The sequence below is a fragment of the Limanda limanda genome, chromosome 4, assembly GCF_963576545.1.
Source record: "Limanda limanda chromosome 4, fLimLim1.1, whole genome shotgun sequence".
In the NCBI taxonomy this organism is placed as follows: domain Eukaryota; kingdom Metazoa; phylum Chordata; class Actinopteri; order Pleuronectiformes; family Pleuronectidae; genus Limanda; species Limanda limanda.
The window spans coordinates 9,081,644-9,102,466 of NC_083639.1; the positions used below are offsets into that span (position 1 = coordinate 9,081,644).

At 42.6% G+C, this 20,823-nt stretch overlaps 3 protein-coding genes across 3 annotated transcripts; 2 read left to right on the top strand and 1 right to left on the bottom strand.

Moving 5' to 3' along the window:
• Nucleotides 1-395: 395 nt before the first annotated feature.
• On the bottom strand, nt 396-8,126 carry bysl (bystin-like). The gene is made up of 7 exons (XM_061070551.1): nt 7,718-8,126; nt 6,266-6,422; nt 6,005-6,143; nt 5,305-5,438; nt 5,054-5,214; nt 1,188-1,290; nt 396-1,059 (listed from the first exon to the last, which is right to left on the bottom strand). Exons 1-7 carry the CDS (start codon nt 8,004-8,006, stop codon nt 705-707), a joined length of 1,338 nt encoding a protein of 445 aa, XP_060926534.1. The 5' UTR covers nt 8,007-8,126; the 3' UTR covers nt 396-704.
• Nucleotides 8,127-8,326: 200 nt separating this feature from the next.
• On the top strand, nt 8,327-10,177 carry med20 (mediator complex subunit 20). The gene is made up of 4 exons (XM_061070257.1): nt 8,327-8,384; nt 8,661-8,806; nt 9,411-9,664; nt 9,755-10,177. The coding sequence occupies exons 1-4, from the start codon at nt 8,371-8,373 to the stop codon at nt 9,974-9,976; spliced, it is 636 nt and encodes a 211-aa protein (XP_060926240.1). The 5' UTR covers nt 8,327-8,370; the 3' UTR covers nt 9,977-10,177.
• Nucleotides 10,178-12,280: 2,103 nt separating this feature from the next.
• usp49 (ubiquitin specific peptidase 49) lies at nt 12,281-20,479 on the top strand. The gene is made up of 7 exons (XM_061069732.1): nt 12,281-12,342; nt 14,560-14,661; nt 15,107-16,581; nt 16,914-17,121; nt 17,965-18,073; nt 18,524-18,729; nt 18,822-20,479. The coding sequence occupies exons 3-7, from the start codon at nt 15,172-15,174 to the stop codon at nt 18,923-18,925; spliced, it is 2,037 nt and encodes a 678-aa protein (XP_060925715.1). The 5' UTR covers nt 12,281-12,342; nt 14,560-14,661; nt 15,107-15,171; the 3' UTR covers nt 18,926-20,479.
• Nucleotides 20,480-20,823: the final 344 nt, after the last annotated feature.

The following is a 20,823-nucleotide window of genomic DNA, read 5'->3' on the forward strand; positions in this document are numbered from 1 at the left end:
ATCAACTTATTTATTATTATTGACTGGTGCTGTGATCATTAATAACATTACATCAAAGAATATCTTATTGTTTTTATTTGAATAACCAGACTGGCAGAGTACAAACATGACGGCTACACGACTGTTCCTGGTCTTTTTCTCCTCTAAGCACCACCGGTGGAGGCAGATGTCTGCCCACACCTCTTCAGCCTGTGGGTTCTTCCTGTTAGAGGAGTTTTGTTTTCTCTGTGTGGGAACTGTTGGGTTTCTCTATAATTTTGTAAGGTCTTAACTTTACTCTGAAAAGTACCTTAAGATAATGTATGTTGTGATTTGGCACCATAAAAATAAAAGAATGTACATAAATGTCAAGTAACTTAATTGCAAATTTAAAACAAATGATCCCTGACCAACTGTGAAGGTTTCAGTTTGGTTTTTAATCCAAATATTTTCAACAAACTTCATTAAATGTACACAATTACCAGTCTTTGTATTTCTAGGCAATGACTTCACTGGAACAGATTCCTGAGTGATATCATCCGGGCAGAGGAGCCTAATTATAGCTCTGATACAAAGTAATGAGTCACACTTTAGAAAAACTGTCCTTTCACAAAACAGAATGATCGATGAAGTCAGATTTAATAAATCTGTCTCCATGCTGTAGAAAACATGAATCATTTGCATCAGAGGAGGAAGAGGAGTATGTATCAGACTGGGCTGAATCCTCAATCCATTTCCACTGTAACAGGAAGCCCGATCTCGACATCCCTTGACTCTGAGTTTTGCAGTTCTCTGCGAATCTCTGTGGTGACCTGAGGGTGTATTTGTATCTTTAGCAGCTCCAGGAGTGCTGTCTTCTGTTCATAGGCCAGGTCAGCCTTGTAGCGCTGAGCCATGGTGAGTAAACTCTGATGCCACAGAACAGGAAGCAAACGTTTTTCATTGCGGAAGGACAGGAAGTGGGCCACCAAGGCGTCTAGGACACGGAAAGGCAGGGCGTACTTCTTGTCAAGCAACAGACGCAGGAAAATGCTGTTGGCGCCGTTATACTCCATCTCTGCCAATTTAAGCATTGCAGCGCTGAAACACAAAGATTGTTCAAGTTATGCAACTTTGACTTTGCTTTAACTGGCCAAAATAAGCAATATAAAGGACGCGCTGTTTAACCCAACATCTGTCCGCTGTGTGTCAGGGGAAGGAAACCTCACCTGGAGTGGAGCACAGGGACTGAGCACTTTGTGAGTATGCTGCCGATGATGATGGCTTCCCTGAGAGTACATGTCCCAGATTCACACATAGGAATCAGAATACCTGTGTGACAGAAGCGGTACAAAGTGTTAAAGAGTATTCCTGCAGTACTGCACTTCCGTAAGGTGTTGGACAGATCTGGTGAAAATGTCAAAAGATTGATGCAGGAGAAGCCACAATATGGGTTAACAGTAACAGTAACAGTATTATAACAGTAACAAAAGCACATAAGAACATCTTTCATGCTATGTTTGTGTCATAGCGTGTGAATTGCTGAGACTTGTGAAGTGTTCAGATGATTGGAGAACCCATGAAAGCTGCGTGACTGACATAGCTGGCCAGTAACACTATATCCATTATGGAGTGCCACACTGAAGCCTACGTCAAACATTCATGCGAGTTTAGTTTTCAGGCACGTCCATATTGTTATGCAACACGTCGGATACTGTATACTGTTACAGTGAACACAGAGAGCTTGGTATTACACCCTCACTGCACTGTTCGGTAAACTGACTTTCTGTTTCATGTTTCTAGATATCTGGTTATATTGCTAGAGAAAGTTCCTCTTTGAGCCAAAGAGCACATTACACAACTGTTTTTACAACGGCTGTTCTCCCTGTGACAGGCACTTAGACTTTGATGTATTAAACTTTAGTGACCCTTTTATAAAAATGTATTGGTAATATATTTACATGCAACAAAATACAAGATACACTTTGATGTAAAGGCAAAGGTTAAAAAACTGTTGAAAAAACTGTAATAAGTAAGACCAATTCTAATTTTACTTTTAGTGGCAAAAATGTAACAGAAGTTGGCAGCTACTGTACTGACAACAATCTAATTCCAGAGGTGAAATAAGTCTACACTGTGCATATAACTCAGTCACAAGGGGGCAACTTTGTTTGCTTTGGTCATATTTGCACAATACAACAAAACCAAAACCAATCTTGTAGAAGGAAAGCATTTTGGGGTATAACTCTAGAATTGTTACACAACTTCTATTGTGTGTTTATCATGAAAAACCTAAAAAGAACTGTTTTGCCTCGATTTCATTCAACACATATTTATTAAGTTAAATCTAAATTATCCTTAAAAACTATATTTAATGGAAAATGCTCCCCTCTAGTGGTCAATTAGCTCCATCATTCATTCTGGAAGTGGTCATACAGTGTATTTGTGAGCGACACTGCCACTCAGTGGTCTTATCTCACACTGGTGGATTTCAAAATATGGGTCACTGGATGTTTGGGGAAAACAGCTCTATCAAACTGGGACAAATTGTGTGAACGCACAGGACGGACGAGATTAAAGACAGAAAAAAAACGAGCTTCAGTAACTATTGGCCAAATGAGATTTTGGGAATGTGAAGGATGAGTTGACCCAAATTTAGAGTGTATTAATTACTGTGCTTCCAGAACCAATGGTGTTATTTACCCTGTGGACACCAGATAATCCTCTGTCACTGTCCTCAGAATAAAAATTCTAAATTTAGTGCAAAGATGAGAAACTTGGCATGTCCCAGAAAGCTCATATTTTCTTCCTCTGTCAAATCCTCTTTATTCGTTCACTGTCCCCACTTATTTTGAAATGTCGAGTGTGAGTGGAGCTTAGCCCGGCATTCACTGAGCATTCAATGACACACGATGACTGTCCACACGCCCACAAGGCAAATCAGGATTTTAGCTCCACAGAAAGCTTCATCATTTATTTCTAAACAATACTAAGGACGGTCAGAGGAATAGGACTGATGGTGATTGACAATCAGACAGTAATGAACATTTCAGATTCACATTTTAATCTAAGCTTGTCCTCTACAACATCAGAGGACACAGGATATCATTTACTATCTCTCTGGGAGAACTATTGGAAAATTAGAATCAGTCCTCAGCAATTAAGTTAAAATACCAAAGCTGCACTGGGAATTAATTTTGAGAGCACAAGGCCCAACAGTGCCCTCATGAAACCACATATATATTCACTAGATCACAATTTTTTGGGGGGTGGGTCTGCACCAAATTGCAAAAGCTCGGAATTAATCAGTCTCCTAAACATGGATTCTTTTCTGATAAATCAACGAAAATGTTATAAAAATGTAAACTTCTTATCTTGCAATGTTAAAGAAAGTAAAACAATAAATCCTGGATCCTTCCTTTCCTCTGTGGAAAGGCAAGGGGCATATTTCTCAGGCTTTTGTTTGTCTAATGCAGTGGTTCCCAAACTGTGTGCCGCGGCACACTGGTGTGCCGTGAGGCAAGTCCAAGTGTGCCGTGGGATTTTGTGACAACCATAGCCTACTGCAATATAGTATACAACTATACAAAAATAATTATTTTAATTTACTATATACTACTTTGAATGCACTCATTCCATAATACAGAGGCAAACTCTTTATCTAAAAACTATTTAAAAAATCCTCAAAGAGGATCCCACATTTCGCTGTTCGCGCAGTGGCGCAGGTGAACACAACATTAAAACATAAACAAGAGGGAAAATGGAGCGCTTTCTCGTGCGGAGCAAACCACCAACCACCAGTGCAGAGACTGCCGAGTCCGACAACCCCTTTTGGAATTTTCACGTGAACACGCTGTCCCTCATAAGGACAGGCTCGCGGATGAGAGCTGGTGCGCCAGGCTGGCTTACCTTGCAGACATATTTGGGCATCTCAACGAGTTAAACGCCAAGCTTCAGGGCAGGAATGAAAACATTTTATCATCCACAGACAAGATTCGGGGCTTTATGGGCAAACTGACCCTGTGGCGCGAGGCTTTGGAACAGGGCTCCATGAACATGTTCCCGCTGGCATCAGCTGCGCCACAGGCAGCCAGTGAGCGCGCTATATATGCCGAACACCTTCAGACCTTAAAAGAGAGGTTTGAGCGCTATTTTCCACGTGTGGCGGACATCGAGGACAATGACTGGATCCGAGACCAATTCAACCAGGAGTCCGAGTCCTCAACCGAGAAGCTCACTATGAAGGAGAGAGAGGAGAGCGCAGAGCTCCGTGTGGACCGCACGCTGAAACTGAAATTTAGTGAGCTCACACTCGATCAGTTTTGGTTGGTTTGTGCATCAGAATATCCAACCATCTCCCACCACGCTATCGACCAACTTCTTCATTTCCCCACCACCTACCTGTGTGAGTTGGCGTTCTCCACTCTTGTTCACATGAAGAACAAGACCAGGTCACGGCTCTCTGTTGAGCAGGACTTGCAAGTGGCCCTCTCCTCCGTGCCACCAAGGATTAAAAAAATCTGTGCGCCCCGACAGGCAGATGTGTCCCACTGATTTGTTAGTAGGCAGAATATTTACAAAAAAAGCCTGATTCTAAATGTTACAGTTATAATTTGTGGGTCAGATTCAGGACCATGCAGCTTTCTCATGGACAGTTCTCTGCTGAATTTCTGTTTCCTTTGCCTCACCTGTCTGGTTGAAATGGGTGTGTTTGATTAAGCCCAATTTGATAAAGTTTAAATATTTTTGTGAAGTATTTTGTTAATAAATATTTCATGAGTAGAATAGTTGTCTTGGTCACATCTTATTTGGCATTAGTAAATAATTATAAACTTAACAGATAATATTAGTGATAACACGTGTTATAAGGCTATTTTGCACAATAGGTGTGCCTTGAAATTTTTATTTGTCCTTTGGTGTGCCTTGGGCACAAAAAGTTTGGGAACCACTGGTCTAATGCATGCACATGATGATGCACATAGTCAGCAAGATAAATGGTCCTTCCCTTGGTTTCACACCATTCTACAGATTCACGACAACATGGCAACAAAGTCAAAGAAGTGGTAAGCATGGATGGAACACTCTGTTGTCTCACCTTTGAACCAGGCTCCTGGTTTGAACAGGGCTTTCTTCAGGGCACTGTACAGATGGAAGTTGAGTTTCTTATACTCTGCGATATCATCTCGTACTCTGGGCAGCAGCACCAAGTTAAAAAATCTCTGGGCCATTCGTTCTTTCAGATTCGAGGAGAAGATTCTATGAGAAAAGAAAATAAGGGTATTTCACTGTACTGTTTTCAAATCTCATCATTTTATGTTTATTTTAAGTAATACTCTGGGGGCTCACCTTGTTGCCTGATACATGGCAGCAGCTGTCCAGGTTTCAGGCTCAGTCAAATATAGAACCTGCTCCCAGTTGGCCAGCGCGGGGATTATTTTAAAAGCCTTTGGTAATTTACCGCTGCGATATTTTGACAGAACCTGAAGCAAAACAAAAACTTCACATTTACACACAAGCACTAAAAATGAATAATGGGCATTGGTTCATGCTAAACAATACAATTCAATCTACCTAACAACATAGAGGAATCGTACAAGACCTAAGCTATGAGTAAATATCAGTTTGTCCAAGGATATCAGGCAGAAATCACATTCTCATCATGTGAGCTAGTTACGAAAGGGATAGAATTGAAGGAAGAACCATAACAAAAGTATCTGAATGTGTTTTTTGCCAACACAAGCCTGAAGAAAAACTGCAAATACAAGTTAAGAACACTGTTACGCTAAATAATGATTGTTGGGGGCCATGTCTCATGAATCACTCTGAAATCTCCTATATGTGTTGAATTAAGATGATCCTGTGACTGTGGGAGCCATGATAAAGTGATTTCAATCAGTGACTATAATGCGCCTTGTATAAACTCATCTGACTTTATGTTTCTCTACATATTCATACATTCTTCCCTTTAATTCACATCTCAGTACAAATTTGAATGTTTGCTGTGTTCACCTGTGCAGGTTAAGTTCTATATTTTAGGACGACTCACCTTACTGACACCTTTGTAAACTTCTACTACCTTCGGGTCCAACTGGGGCATCGGACAGCCCGACACCTCTGACATCAGGGTTCCCACCTCGGTCTGCTTCTCTGTGATCTTCTCCATGATGATATCAGCCAAGGTCCGTCTGCAAGAGGTATGGAAATAACGCAGAAGCTCAGCATTTAAAGAGGAAACGGATCATCTGCTTTGAATCATTTAAGTGCACAGATACTTCGGAGGTAAAGTCAGGCTTGTGTCGTGTCTTGCCTCACTGGCGGGTTCTTATTCATGAACATCTCCATGGCCTTCTCGTCATCAGGGTCAATGACGACCTCTGTGTCACCCTCGGCATCGCTGTCTCCAGCACCCGCTTGTCCCAGTGCTGGCCACTCCTCATCTGAATCTGCATCCTGAGAGCCAGACCCTAAAATATGAAGAAAAGACATAGTCACACATACGTTTACCAAACACACCTCATGGTTGAGTGATGTTTGTCAGATTTAAGTGGAAAATGTCATGGCACTTTATAAACATGATAAATTTGTACACATGCAGGATAAAGATAATCTCTTGTGATGAAACTAGCAGTAAAATGCTAATAATAGTAATGCCAGTGGTCGAAAGTGCATATTTAATCCTGAATATTTCACTCCTGAACCACGGGCATGAATGTGCTGCTACAAGGGCCTCCACTCTTCTGGGAAGGTTTCTCACAAGACTTTGGAGCCAGGAGATTTGGTCCTTTACAGCAGCAGGAACATTAAGCAGGTGGCCACTGATGTTGGGAGATAAAACCTTGCTCTCACTTGTCCTATTAGTAATAGATGGGGAGGGAGTCAGTGTTTGTGCTGCACACTCAGCTTCTGCCACTCAAACGTAGAATAAATATATTTCTTTAGTGGCTGCGGCTCAGGAGATAGAGCAACATGTCACTGAGGGTCAGTGGTTCGATCCCTGCCTACTCCAGGCGCATGCTGAAGTGTCATTGGGCAAGACACTGAACCCTAAATTGCCTCTGAGGGAGTGATTCCATTAGAGAGTGACTGACAAGTGGAGCATTAAGTAGCACTGTATGAATGAATGAATGTGACATGTAGTATTAAGTGCCTTGAGTTGTCTATCAGACTAGAAAAGAGTAATATAAATGAAGCCCATTAACCATTACTGTACTGAAACAGGAAGAAGACTTCCATATACTACTACCAACCAGGGCAATCTATCTCCAAAGCACCAGATTAAGTAAAACTTTGTCGTACAATATACTGTCCTCAAGCACAAAACATGATATGACAGATGCTTCTATGACCATCTTCATTGTTTAATTGTTTCCATCATTCATGTCCTATGGGAGAAAGGAGAGATCAATAAGGATTCTTCAAGTGGTTTTGCTCTGAAGCCCCTGGGAGAGGAGTAAAGTCATTAGTGTAGCACCAAGGTGTCTCTTAGAAGGAAGCAAGGGGATGAGTGGGTCCAAAAGCTGATATAACAGGAGAAGATCCGAAGAACTAAGTGTCCATATACTTTTGACCATAGAGTTATTTAAACTTTTATCAATACAAACATTTAATGAGTTGTTATATAGGAAAAAGTTCATGTGTCTCTACATAGGTCTTGAACAAGTCCTGCCACACCAGCCTTCATTCACATTTCTGGTATTTGAGTGGATCTCGTGCCCAGGTTTAAAAGCCACATGTAGCAGCAGCAGATCGTTGTATTTACCGAGGACAGTGACCGGGATCTTCTTCGTCTCCGGCTCCACTCCATACTCGCTCTGCAGCTCCTCTTGCTGGATCCGGGCCTGCAGCAGGATCTTCCTCGACAGCTTCTCGTCCACGTACTTGTCCTCGTTTTCTTCCCGACTGTCCCTGAGCTTCACTCGGCCCCGGGCTCGAAACGTGTCGGCCTGTAGGATCTGGTCCGCCAGCGCCACGGCTGGTACTACTCCACCTCCTCCACCTTCTCTATCTCCTCTATCTCCTCCTCCTCTGGATCTCTTCACTTTCGGCATCTCTGCTCGTTGACAGCTACAGTCCTGTTGTTATGTGTTAGCATGTGCTATCTAAGGTCTAAAGGGAAACGGTTCTGTAAACAGTCGCAGTTCAACACGTGCAGGCTGCCATCGCAGGAAGTGACGTGAGCTGAGTCGCGTAAAGTGACGTCCGTCACCTTGCAATATTAACACGTTAGTATTTTTGTCAGTATTAAATTACTTTATTGTAGAAATTACAAGACTGGGTGAGTGGGTTTTGAAAAATATATAATGGCTATTTAGAATTAAATTAAATACGCTTATTTAAATTTACCGGAAGTACAATGTATAACCCGGAAGTAGTAATTGAAAAGAGTCGACTACAACTGGAGGCAAAACATCAATGGGAGTCACTTGGTATGTTTATCACTCAACGGTTTTAGCTTTATTGAAATTAAACTGTAAAAAAATTAGATTTTGAACATGTTCACTCTAATCTACACACGGCTCCAGAATCCTCTGCCCCTCATTTAAGACACTGTACATGTTTTATAGTTTTATTCACTCGATGCTCTGGAGCAGCACTGATAACGTTACATGGCGAAGATGATGATGTTCAAGTGTGTGCATGTGTGTGTCCGTGTGTGTGTCCGTGTCCGTGTCCGTGTGTGTGTGTGTGTGTGTGTCTGACAGTGTGTGTCAGGTGCCCGTGGCGGAGGGGAAGAGTGTGCAGCAGACAGTGGACATCCTGCAGCAGAAGCTGGAGCAGCTGGGAGCAGTGAAGCAGGGAAGCTTCTGTGTGGACTGTGAGACCTACCATGCCACAGGAAATGTCAGCGGTAATATCTAATAACTCAATGCTCTGATGTGTCCAGATGAGCATAGACAAGTGGATACAAATACATGTGTTGAATGGTGAATGTCAGACAGGGAACATGGCAGTTTTGTTGTTGTTGTAGGTGGAGCCAGAGAGATACAAGTTTTTGACTGGAATATGTCGTTAGAAAACCATTATAAAAAAGGCATGTTATTAAGGCTTCGTATTGTACAGTTAAACCATTCTCTTTTCTTATAAATAACTATACATTAAAAGAAAATACTAATATCCAAAGGTAGAGAGCTTTAATTATGGAAATGCAAAATAAGTAAATGCAAATGGGAACTCATCTTTTCTGCATTGTGAAAATATTTGCATGCATCATTGCAAAAATCTATATAACAATATTTAGTATTTAATACTACAAACTCCATGTGTGGCTGGTTCCCACCGTAACAGTGCTTCATATTTGACTAAAGTCTGTGTTATTTCTTCATCCAAAACATTTAAACATCTCTCAGATGTGAAATACATTTTCTTACAAAGCGGAAGTATTCAGCAATGTGACAATGTGAGTAAATAAACCTTTGATAATCGGTGCTTCTGTTCTCTGTCGGTTCTGTCAGGTCAACCCACCAAGCTCTTATACGTGATGCACAACACTGAAACTCCCCTGAGCTGCTTGGCTCTGTTTGAAGGAGGACCCTGCGTCGTGGCGGATGCAAACTTTGATGTCCTTATGGTGAAACTAAAAAGCCACTTCCAGAATGCCAAGGGGCACAAGGTGGAGTGTCGTGGTTCCAGATACCGCTACTGTGACTTTTTGATAAAAGTTGGTACCGTCACAATGAGCTCCAGTGCCAGAGGAATATCAGTAGAGGTATATGCTTTAATCGTTTGATCCTAATAGTGAGAGCGGAGACATCTCATCTTACCACTCTGACTGTATTGACTTGCTGTGTCTCCTCAGGTGGAGTACTGTCCCTGTGTGGTTCCAGGGGACTGCTGGAATCTCATCAAGGAGTTCATGCAGTCCTTTCTTGGACCCAGCGTCCCTGAACTGCCGTCTGTGTTTGTCGCCAAGCCTGAAGGCCTCTTCGCACCATCTGACAGCATCGACACCATGACTCAGTACCTGGAGTTGTTTAACAAACTTCGTAAAATGCAAATGCCAGGAAGTAATGTGCGTTGAAATGTCACATGTTCTCTGAGAGATCTAATTTTTGTAATCTTTGTATTAATGTTGCTTTGATTCTGGTCCTATGGATATGAATGATATCTCGGTATTTTTTAAAGCCTAGGATTTTTTATTTCTATTTCTAGAGCCTCGATTGTGTTACACCCCCATTTGATGTAAACATTTTGTATTAAAGAGACCAAGTGGAGTAAAGAAGCCAGAATCTGTGTTTCTGACTGTTTACACTGTGATGATCCATAAATATATAATGATAATGCTCATATGAATATTTCAAAAGTCCTAGTGGCATTTTTATTTCTCTAAAGAGTTTTTCAATAGCTGTTAAGGTGCATTTTAAGCAAAAAGTAAAATGACAAAAACATATTTTTGTTTTGTTTATCTCATTTGATTTCCTGTTGCAGCATAGACATATGTCAAATAATAATAAGAGTTTTTAACAGGAAAAACCTTGAGGTACATACAAGGAACCTTGTTTCAGTATCTGCACAGAGACAGATGATCACTGATGCTCTGCGACGTTGCCATGTTAACTTTCATGGCAGAGACATCAGGTTGGAGCAATAAAAAACATAGGTAAGGTAAAAACATCAGTTTGACCTATGTTATATCTAAGATTGATATTATTATATAATAATCACACAAATATTACTGGGCACAGTAACAATGGCTCTGATATTTCCACATGACTAAATAATACATTTAGCCAAAAGCAGCTGCATGATGCAGCAATGATGCATTTATCAATTTATAAATATAGCCATCATTCATTTTAATTAAATTTCTGCTTCTCCTTGAGTGACCAGTCAAAATGTGAATTCTGAAATGAAACGAAATTAATAAGATAAATGAAAAACTATGTGTACACACCTTTGCAGTCCAGAAGAGAAAATCAGGTAAAAGGGTAAAATAAGTGAAAGTACCTGGGCTTAGGGGTCATGGGATTTACAAGGTCTGTAAAATAACGTGTAAAATTTGAAAGGGACCATTTTTCTGCATAATGAATATTACAGAAAGAATCTGAATACTTAGATTGTAACAAAGCTTTATTTGAAAGTGAGACATACAAATAAATAAACCAAACATATCGGTCTACAAGAGTTAATGTTCATAAGTGCTGAAGAACAACTCTGAGTGTTTGTTCTCTTTATTTGGTGAAATTCGACACAACAGGTGAGCCATGACGAGACAGATCTTACAACAATGAGAGACGAGAAGGGAAGTAAATGCTTTAGGCTTCAGTGTAAAACTAACGTGTATGTGTGAGTGTGTGCGCAGATGTTGAGCTAAAAGAGACTTAAAATGAACAGTCAAAAGGGGGAGGAAAGAGAGGCATAAAGACAAAACAAAAACCAACAAATTTCTTCTCATCTCTCCCCCTCTTCTTTCTTTTTCCTCTTTCTTCTTATTTGTTTTTCTCAGAGATGGTTTTGTTGTCCCAGGTTAGCTGATTTTCTTTGTGTCTGTTACTATATCCTTATTGTTGTTTATTCAGTTTGTTGTATTTTCGTAACTTACTTCTAACAGATTTATAAATCACTTTAGTGCTTCAATTGTATTTTTAATCCACAGATTGTTTGTTAAATTTGCTAACATTGTTGGTCACTTATATAACACAATAAACTGCGGGAAGAGTGGGATCAATTGGATATTTCTCCTCTCAGCAGCCTCCGGTAGGATTAATACTTTGCACAAATGTCCCTCTGTCTTCACTGGATCACAGTATTTGCAGTAATGGAGGCCTTGAATATGTCCCTTCCATAAGACAGCACGGACACCACAGACCATTAATGCTCTGCTGTTAAAAGCTCCTTATCCGCAGATGCATTAACCAGATTAACACCAAGCAGCTGACTCTTTCTAATGCGGGGGCTTTCGGGGACACCGGGGTCTCTCCGCCCGGGCCCGGGGTGTCAGGGCCCGGGGTGTCAGGGTCCGGCCCCGGGTACTGCTCCGTGGCCGCGGCTGGTGGACGGCGGCTCGGACGGTCCATCCTGCTGCCTGTTGTTCAGCCGCTCCGCCAATGAGAGGCCGGCTGCTGCTCAGCCCCGGTCCAATGAGAGCGGCCGGCTTCTGCTAAGTCCCGGTCCAATGAGAGGCCGGCTGCCGCTCAGTCCCGGTCCAATGAGACCGGCCGGCTGCCGCTCGGTCCAGGTCCAATGAGAGGCCGGCTGCCATTCAGTCCCGGTCCAATGAGAGGCCGGCTGCCGCTCAGTCCCGGTCCAATGAGAGGCCGCCTGCCGTTCCGTCCCGGTCCAATGAGAGCGGCCGGCTCTGGACTCGGATCGGGAGTTGGGTTGTTCAATCCTCGCGGAGGACAACAAGCAGCTCGCCCCGAGTGAACCGGATGGATGTGAGCGATGGTAACGTTATCCAGCTGTTTTCTTTATTTTATATCATTATCAGAATTTACACGGAGGCCCGGTGGCGACGTGACGTTACACTCCGCCACCCGGCTTCCTGCGGTGAATGTCACCGCGGAGTTTGAGAACGATTAACGGCGCAGCGGCTAGCGAGCTACGCCGCGCATCGGTAGTCACCGTTAGCGACCGACAACCAGGTGAACTTCGATTGTCCTCCGCGAAGGCGTTAGCCGCTAACGTTAGCCACTAGCTTACAACATACATATCGGCTGCTCGGTTCCGGGAGAACCGGGTGTGTTTGAACACGGTGCGGTGCTCGGTGACTGGCGGCGGGGGGCTCGGTGGACCCTGTGCCCGCTGGAGCTAGCGGCTAGCAGCGGTAGCTAAGTTATCTGCTGCTGAGCCTCAGACCAACAAAGTTGTCTGGTGTTCGTGGAGAGTGGCCCGGTGTCTGCTCTTTGTTCTGTGGTTACAAGCTGCTGGGAGGGAAGCTGAGCATGGCGATCAGAGCCAGGCAGCTCCAGACACCCAGTGGGCTGTACCACACTCCGAGAGGGGGCTCGAACAGTGAACAACATGTTTACACGCGTTAATGCACCTTTAACACGCAGCGGCCGCAGCTCAACACAGCGGGACGAGACTCAGATGCGTGACTAAACACAAACCAGTTGCGTCCACTTCCAGGTGAACTGTGTGTGTTTTGTCGTCATGATGTTAGTTTTGAAAGTCGTGGTGGATTCACACAAAGGAGAAAACAATAAACAGGAGGAAGGAAGTGTGCAGCACAGCGCTGGTTCTGGTGAGGGAGACAATTACATGAATTAACCACATCAGTGAAATGGACAGGCAGCCATTCTCCGTCATGTCAATGTCTCTGCGTCTATACGAACATCCCACTCAGTGCAAATCAGCAGCATCACAGCCCACATTGTGATTCAGTTCCTATGTTATATTAAAGCAAAGCAATAATCTTACACTGGATGTTTTGATTATGATGTTTACATGAACTGTAGGAGTTAGACATGTGTACTTATTTAACCGGATTTGTGTCTCAGTAAAGAGGCTTCTTCAGATCCAAATGACCAGTGTGAGGTTTCAGGTATTTCACCTCTGGTTTTCTTCTCTTATGTCATCAGAGTGGAACCCTCCCACAAGTCAGTCAGAGCTGATTAAGCCTCTTGGCTGAGACACACCAAGGAAATCCAGTTACCTCCACACGCGTGTTCCTCTCCTCTAGATACCGTGACCTGAGCCTCGTCACAGACATGATGGTTCCATGACTTGCTAATAGAAGAGTTCATTCATATTCCTTCTTACATATTACAGAGCATATTGTCATTATCAGAGTGTAATTTGCATCAATGGCAGTATAATAAATGTCCAATATTTATCTAGGATTTCGCTAAGATCAGAATACTCCACAGTCCGGGTGTTTTAATTTGATTTTTGCTTATTCCGAGTCTGACCTTATTCCGACCACACTGATCTGTTTACAGTGTTTAATTCAGACTCTTGTCTTAATCGGTTTAGTATCAGATTGTTGTGAGAGGAACATGTTATCAACGAACATAACTTTATTATAACCAGTCTATGTATGAATAATTTTCTTAATAACGAGTGCACCACAGCAACCACATTTTGTTTAATTTCTACTCTAACATTTGCTTATGATTTACTACTATTTATCCTGCCAGATAGTAAGTGGGAGATGTAGATTTGTGAAGCTCAATATTGCATACAACTGTCCACAATGCCAATGATGTGCCACCCACCTCAAACTCGCTGAGAAGGAGTAACTACTAAAACTCTCAGACACATAATGGAAGAAAAGCTTTGTATGAGACCAAGGACTCAAAGTTTCACATTCATCAAGTTTTTTTTAATTAGGCATTTCTCGAGGAGCCAAATTACAAACCGTGACACTTCATCTTGTTAAGATGTTTTGCAGCCATGTTCAGTTTTCAGGGTCTTGAAATGTATTAATAACTGTGGACATTATTATGTTGGTGAATATTAGAATGTTAGGAGAAGTTGGTATTAGGTAATGCCTTTTTTTGAAGTGTGTTTTCGAAAACTTCATACTGTTAAGTATCCTTCAAATGGAGGAATGAAAAATCATTACTTGTCTCCTAATTTGATTAAATAACAGTTTGTAAAATAGAAAATAGTTGTGATACAACTTTGCTTAATCTGTTTGATTTTTTCCTAATTTTGCAGACCCTTCCCGCTGGGCTGGTGGTGACTGTGGTCATGGGTGATGAAGCAGAATAATGCTGTTGAGTTTTCTACAGAAACCTGATCAAGCAAGCTACATTAACAGTAAGTTTGTCTCTTTTAATTTTCAATGTCACCGTTCCCTCTAGAATTTTAGAGCTAATCTTTCTATTAACCTTGTGAATTAATATTTTTGTGTCCCTGGATAAATGCCCCGTTGCTTCGTCTGCAACAATGAAGTTAAAAATAACACAACACTGTGTGATAGTCTGCGGGAGGAACCTCTCTCCTGTCTGCAGACTATGCACGCTTGTGTGTGTCTGATCGTCTCTGTTGCTCTTCAGACTCAAACTGACAATCACAAAATGTGAGTTAATATTCGATTGTGAATTGTTCTGGTCCACTTTAACCCCAATGTCCTGGCTGTGTGGAAGGTGAACTGTGACCGATGCTGTAAAATGTACATAGCAGTTCAGACTGATAACAATGTACAGAACACATTAATAACCTTATGTCTTGAACTTTCTTTCTTGCTTTCTCCTCATCACAGAATGAGTGGCTGCTTGGATTCAGGACGTGTGTCCTTTCACTGAGGCCACATGTGTATCTGGAGAGATGGATCGTTGTAAGCACGTGGGACGTCTTCGCCTGGGCCAGGACCACTCTGTCCTCAATCCACAGAAATGGCACTGTGTGGACTGCAGCACCACAGATTCCGTGTGGGCCTGCCTCAAGTGCTCCCACGTGGCCTGCGGACGCTTCATGGAGGAGCACTCGCTCAAGCACTTTCAGGAGTCACAACACCCACTGGCTATGGAGGTACGTGAGCTGGATGTCTTCTGCTTTGCCTGTGGAGACTATGTCCTCAATGATAACGCAGAAGGAGACCTCAAGCTCCTCAGAGGGGCGCTGTCCACTGTCCGGAGCCCAGGCAGACGCTCGCTCCGTTCCTCCACCGGCAGGGAGTGCACCACCTGGGTGAGGGATGGTGGGCCACAGCCTGCCATGCAGCTGGCCCTGCGTCACAGGAGGAAAGCACTGCTCGGAAAGATGTTCCGGATGTGGCTCAGCAAAAATCAGGAGCTGCAGAATCAACGCCAGGAGAAACTGGAAGAAGCTAGGAGACAAAAGAAAGAGGTCAAAAGGAGACTCATGGAAGAGCTTGGCAATGTACCTCCCAGAAAGAGTGCTAGGCTTCTTACTCAGGCGCCACGTCCGATGATCACACTCATTCCAAGCAAATTCCGCGACCCTCCAGAACGCCTACCTCCCCCCCCAAAGAAGCCTTCCATTCTAACCCTGTCCCGCAAGGCTCCTCAGAATGGCAGAGCTGCCAAACTGAGGAGATACTACTCCACACATGCGGTTACCCGTCGGAGATCTGCTCCAGGAGTCACTGGTCTGCGCAACTTGGGGAACACATGCTATATGAACTCAATATTGCAAGTGCTGAGCCACCTGCAGAAATTCAGGGAGTGTTTTCTTACTTTGGACCTGTGTGAGACTGAGGAGCTGCTGGCAAAGACCAGTAACTCCCAGGGGATGAAGGGGGTGACAGGAGGAGGGGTGGTCAGCAGTGTGAACACAGAGCTGCCAGGAGCCCCCCTTGGACACATGGGGAAGGCAGACAGTTTGAATTTGCCTGTGGAAGAAAAAGAAAGCGCGCCACCTTCCGCGCTGGCCGCAGAGTTGGTCCAGCCCAAAGAGCCTCGGTGCTCCACCCGCCAGCAGATGTCTCTGTGCCATGAGTTGCATACACTTTTCAGGGTCATGTGGTCAGGCCGGTGGTCTTTGGTGTCCCCCTTCGCCATGCTGCACTCCGTGTGGAACCTCATCCCAGCTTTCCGGGGGTATGACCAGCAGGACGCCCAGGAGTTCCTGTGTGAGCTGCTGGACAAGGTGCAGCAGGAGCTGGACACAGAGGGCTCCAAACGCAGGATAGTTATTCCCATCAACAAGAGGAAACTGTCAAAGCAAGTGCTAAAGGTCCTGAACACCATCTTTCATGGGCAGCTACTCAGCCAGGTGAGACTGCCAACATGCCAGACACTTCCACAAACAATGGCGATTTTACCGCTTGTCACATATTCCAATATTAACAAAACATGGATATAATAGTCATTGTGATAACGATTAATACTGTGGTCATATAGGTTAAAGACCCTTTATAGCTTTATTTGTTCCTCCCAACCTGCTTTAATATAAGTTTGTACAAAAATGGATTATTTATCCACCATAACAACTATATTAAACTGCACTCAGATTTCCAAGTAATTTTTCAGATCCATTGAATCATCAATTCAACATACTTCCCGATCTGATTTCTTTGCTTCTTACTGTGTCTTTTTGGGTTTCAGGTGACGTGTCTGTCCTGTAAGCACAAGTCCAACACAGTTGAGCCATTCTGGGATCTGTCTTTGGAATTTCCAGAGCGATATCACAGCGTAGACAAAGGCTCAGGCTCGACAGCTTACCAGCGCAGCTGCACCCTCACAGAGATGCTGTCCAAGTTCACAGAGATGGAGGCTCTTGAAGGCAGCATCTACGCCTGCAACCACTGCAACAGTCAGTACAATGTTTCACACACTGCAACACAAAAAACAGCAGGTTCTGGAACCAGGTTGTTACTTCGGTTGGCAGTTTTACCTACAGCTAGAAGTAAAACAAATCTGAAGTAGTTGAAAGTTTGTTCGCATTTGAAAGCTAGAAATGCACTCAATAGAGAACATAGCTCATCCAAGACCCAACAGTCTTTAAATTCAATTCAGCACTACCTAATTTCCCACACTTATAGATATCAGTTGCCTAATGTAATCCTGAGATCCACAAATAATTCCCTAGGAAACTGGTGAAAATCTATATTTGAAAAAGACCTATCTTGCTATGTTACAGAAAGTGAAAAAAAAACGCTGGTTCTGCCTCTTTGTTCAGATCCCTCCCAAAATTGAATGGGTTTCCCAGTTGTTTCATTTAATTGTTTATGCAGAATCCTGCTGACAAACAAACAACCCAATGAACAGGGGCGAAAAAAATGATTTTGATTATTCAAACTGATTGGGCTTCATGCTGCTTCTGTTTTAAATCATGTCTGAGAACATCTTTCTTAATAATGGGATTTGTCTAAATGTTGCATACCTGAGCAAATTAACCTTTTAATGAAAAAATCATCTTCCTTGTCTTCTTCTTCTTCTTTTCTTTGATAATCACTCGTTAAAAGCCTCGGAGGAGGGAGTGAGATGAAAACAAAGCTGGGAGCCTTTGTGAAACATGTCTCTTTAATTGTTTGCAAAGCCTCATAAATCGCGAGGGTGTGTCACCTCGACACGAAAACACAGCCTCTCATAAATTATGTGAATTTGAAGTCTTCTTTGAATTAATTCATCACCTTGTTGTTTCTTGGTTTGCCAGAAAGAAGAAGGAAATCATCCCGCAAACCTTTAGTTCTGTCAGAGGCACGTAAGCAGCTTCTGATCTACCGCTTACCTCAGGTTCTACGGCTGCACCTCAAACGCTTCAGGCAAGTTTTCCTAACTGTGGTTTTCTTATAATTAAATAGCTTCATTATTTAAAACAATTTTAGAAACTCAGTGTTGTTAATTATTTTTGTTTCTAGCAGAGTAGGTTTTATTGGAGCCAGGCTTATAGAACTTTTTGGTGCAGATGTTGAGAGAGATATTAGGGGGAACAAATTTCCGATAGAGAAATCGGCCGATTGTTAAGATGTCATTATTAGCCTTTATGACAAAGACATGTACTTGAGATATGATATTCTACAGTTTAACCATGAACTTTATTATAAATAAAATGAAAGCACAAATGTATAGAACTTACACATAAATGTTTACACAGATATGTCTGTAATAGCCAATTTCTATCAGTTAAAGCTGTAGTTATTAGAGGAAGTTTCATTTTTTCCATGAGGCTTTATGAATCCATGTGATGCTAACTCGTCCGTGTTGTACGGCAGATGGTCAGGGCGGAACCATAGGGAGAAAATCGGCGTCCACGTGGCCTTCGACCAGGTTCTGAACATCAAACCATACTGCTGCACCGGCTCAGGTCACTCCGTCCACAGAGGAGGTTACACCTACGATCTGTCTGCTGTAGTCATGCATCATGGGAAAGGCTTCGGCTCAGGGCACTACACCGCGTACTGCTACAACACAGAAGGAGGTGAGGAATGAAGAAAAGACGTGTGTCACATCAGTGTCAGATGTGCCGCTGTTCTGTTGAAGTTGAAACCTGTTTTGTGTTTTCATCCTCAGGTTTTTGGGTCCACTGTAATGACTCTGAGATGAAGGTTTGCAGTGTGGAGGAAGTGTGCAACACTCAGGCCTATATTCTCTTCTATACCCAGAGGTCTGCCTAGGTACCTCTCGCTGTGATGTCGAACTGCACGTGGCAACTTAGGGCTGCATTTATGAAAATGTCGTCCTACTCATCCCTACTTTCCCAGATGTCATTTAACAATCACCTGAAAACGACTTACTAAAAAAAGATAGCAATGAGGGCAGTAGGACAAACACAATCATGGGCCGAGGTGAAAATGTTAGCAGCATAATCCACAGGAGGAATAATGGTACATAAGATAAAATATGACATGTCCCTGGAAAGATTTGGACACTGTTTTTATTCCTTAAAAAAAGAAAGAAAATAAATCAAAAACCTTTTCATAAATGCAGCGACGGGTTTCTCCAACTGTTTATGGCCTGAAGACTGTGGGAGCAGGTCCGACTCTGTCCTGCTGAACATCGAGTTGTGTGTCCGTGTTTTTAAAAACGATCAGGCTCATGTCTGTTGAGTCTGGGAACAACCAGGCGCTCTCCTGAGACAGCATTTTACATCCAGAGGCAACACACATTCTGGGGTTTGGAGCATTTTCTCACTATAATGTCAACAACGTGCATTTTTAATTACAACTGAACAATTGATCTTGATGCACTAAAAATGAAGGGATACATCTTTCAACATCATTGCATAGTGCCACTTGAATAGAGGGAAACTAAAGTCCAGACTCTGTGCTGCCTCATGTTCGGCTTTTTTAATTAATGTGAAATGTCAGTTAGGAAAATGTTTTAATACTCATCATGTCGTTTGTCTTTCACCGTGTCCTCTCCTCAATCGTACTGCTGTGACTGGACACTGTCTGGGGCCCGAGGCCTCACTGGCGCTCTCAGTGAAACAGGAATCGTTTTTTTGTTTTTAGTTTGTTTCGTAGTCATTCTATGTTTCGCTTCCACGGAAAATAAAATGTATGAGCTTCAGACACTTGATTTAATTGATTGAAGATGAGCGATGGAAAGCTGCACTTTTGAGGAGGGGCTATCACTGTTGGTCCTATCTTTGTGATTGTTCATCTTTTAGCTCCTGTAACTTCTTAACAAACGGCAGCTCCCCCCTGTGGTTTGACGGTTAGACGAGTGTGAGCCCAGGTCGGAGATACTGCGCCTGTGTTTTAACGACAGGACCTGGAAAATGAGTGGAGGGCGCGGGCTGATACTGAAGAATGTGTTTCTTGGAGATTTGGGGGGGTATCCTCTTTATGAGTTGAGCACCTGAAAGCAATATATTGTACATCTTGCATCTTGATAGGAAATTAAGATCAAATCAGGAATTCTTCTGCTTGTTATACAATGTTTTTTTTCTACTCTGCTGTTTCTATCAAGGTCTTTAGAATTTGCTAGGTAATCAAGAAAAACTGTTGTGTTTGATACGAGTCAAATGCATATGACATTTGTGAACTCTATGTAAAAGTTGGAACAATCTAATGACGATGAATGTCTTACTTTCTAGCGGTCAGGTGAGGCCATGCCACTGGCTCTGATCCCCTTGAGTTCTGTCTTGTACTGTAAGAATACCTGTCATAAATGTAATGGTCATATGGGTTTTGCCTGACAGTTATTATTAAAAAAGACAAAACAAATTTGGATCCTTTTGTCATGTGTTAATTTTAGAGTGAAAGGTTTTCTCTAAAACATTGAAGATGACGTTTAAAGCATTAAAGCAGCATTTTGTCTGTAGCTTCATTCAATCATCCAAGTTTGCACTAGGTTACATTCATGATCCATGTCCGTGGAGTCAGGAAAAATGTGTCATCTTTTCACGTGATGAGCACTATAACCGAGACAGATAAAGTACATCTGAAATAATCCACAGGATTAGTAGACGGATCCACATCTGATCTGAGGTCTCCTATAAACTATGCTTCTCTAATGCTTTCTTAAAGAGTTGAAAACCTAGAATAAATATAATCTGGTCCAGACAAAG

Coding starts and splice junctions, on each gene's coding strand:
- bysl (XM_061070551.1), bottom strand. CDS start 8,006: ATGCCGAAAGTGAAGAGATCCAGAGGAGGAGGAGATAGAGGAGATAGA. Junction 6,144..6,265: donor AATAAGAACCCGCCAGTGAG/GCAAGACACGAC, acceptor TACCTCTTGCAG/ACGGACCTTGGCTGATATCA. Junction 5,215..5,304: donor GCCATGTATCAGGCAACAAG/GTGAGCCCCCAG, acceptor CTTTTCTCATAG/AATCTTCTCCTCGAATCTGA.
- med20 (XM_061070257.1), top strand. Junction 8,807..9,410: donor TGCCACAGGAAATGTCAGCG/GTAATATCTAAT, acceptor CGGTTCTGTCAG/GTCAACCCACCAAGCTCTTA. Junction 9,665..9,754: donor CCAGAGGAATATCAGTAGAG/GTATATGCTTTA, acceptor GTGTCTCCTCAG/GTGGAGTACTGTCCCTGTGT.
- usp49 (XM_061069732.1), top strand. CDS start 15,172: ATGGATCGTTGTAAGCACGTGGGACGTCTTCGCCTGGGCCAGGACCAC. Junction 17,122..17,964: donor CGCCTGCAACCACTGCAACA/GTCAGTACAATG, acceptor TTGGTTTGCCAG/AAAGAAGAAGGAAATCATCC. Junction 18,730..18,821: donor CTGCTACAACACAGAAGGAG/GTGAGGAATGAA, acceptor TTTCATCCTCAG/GTTTTTGGGTCCACTGTAAT.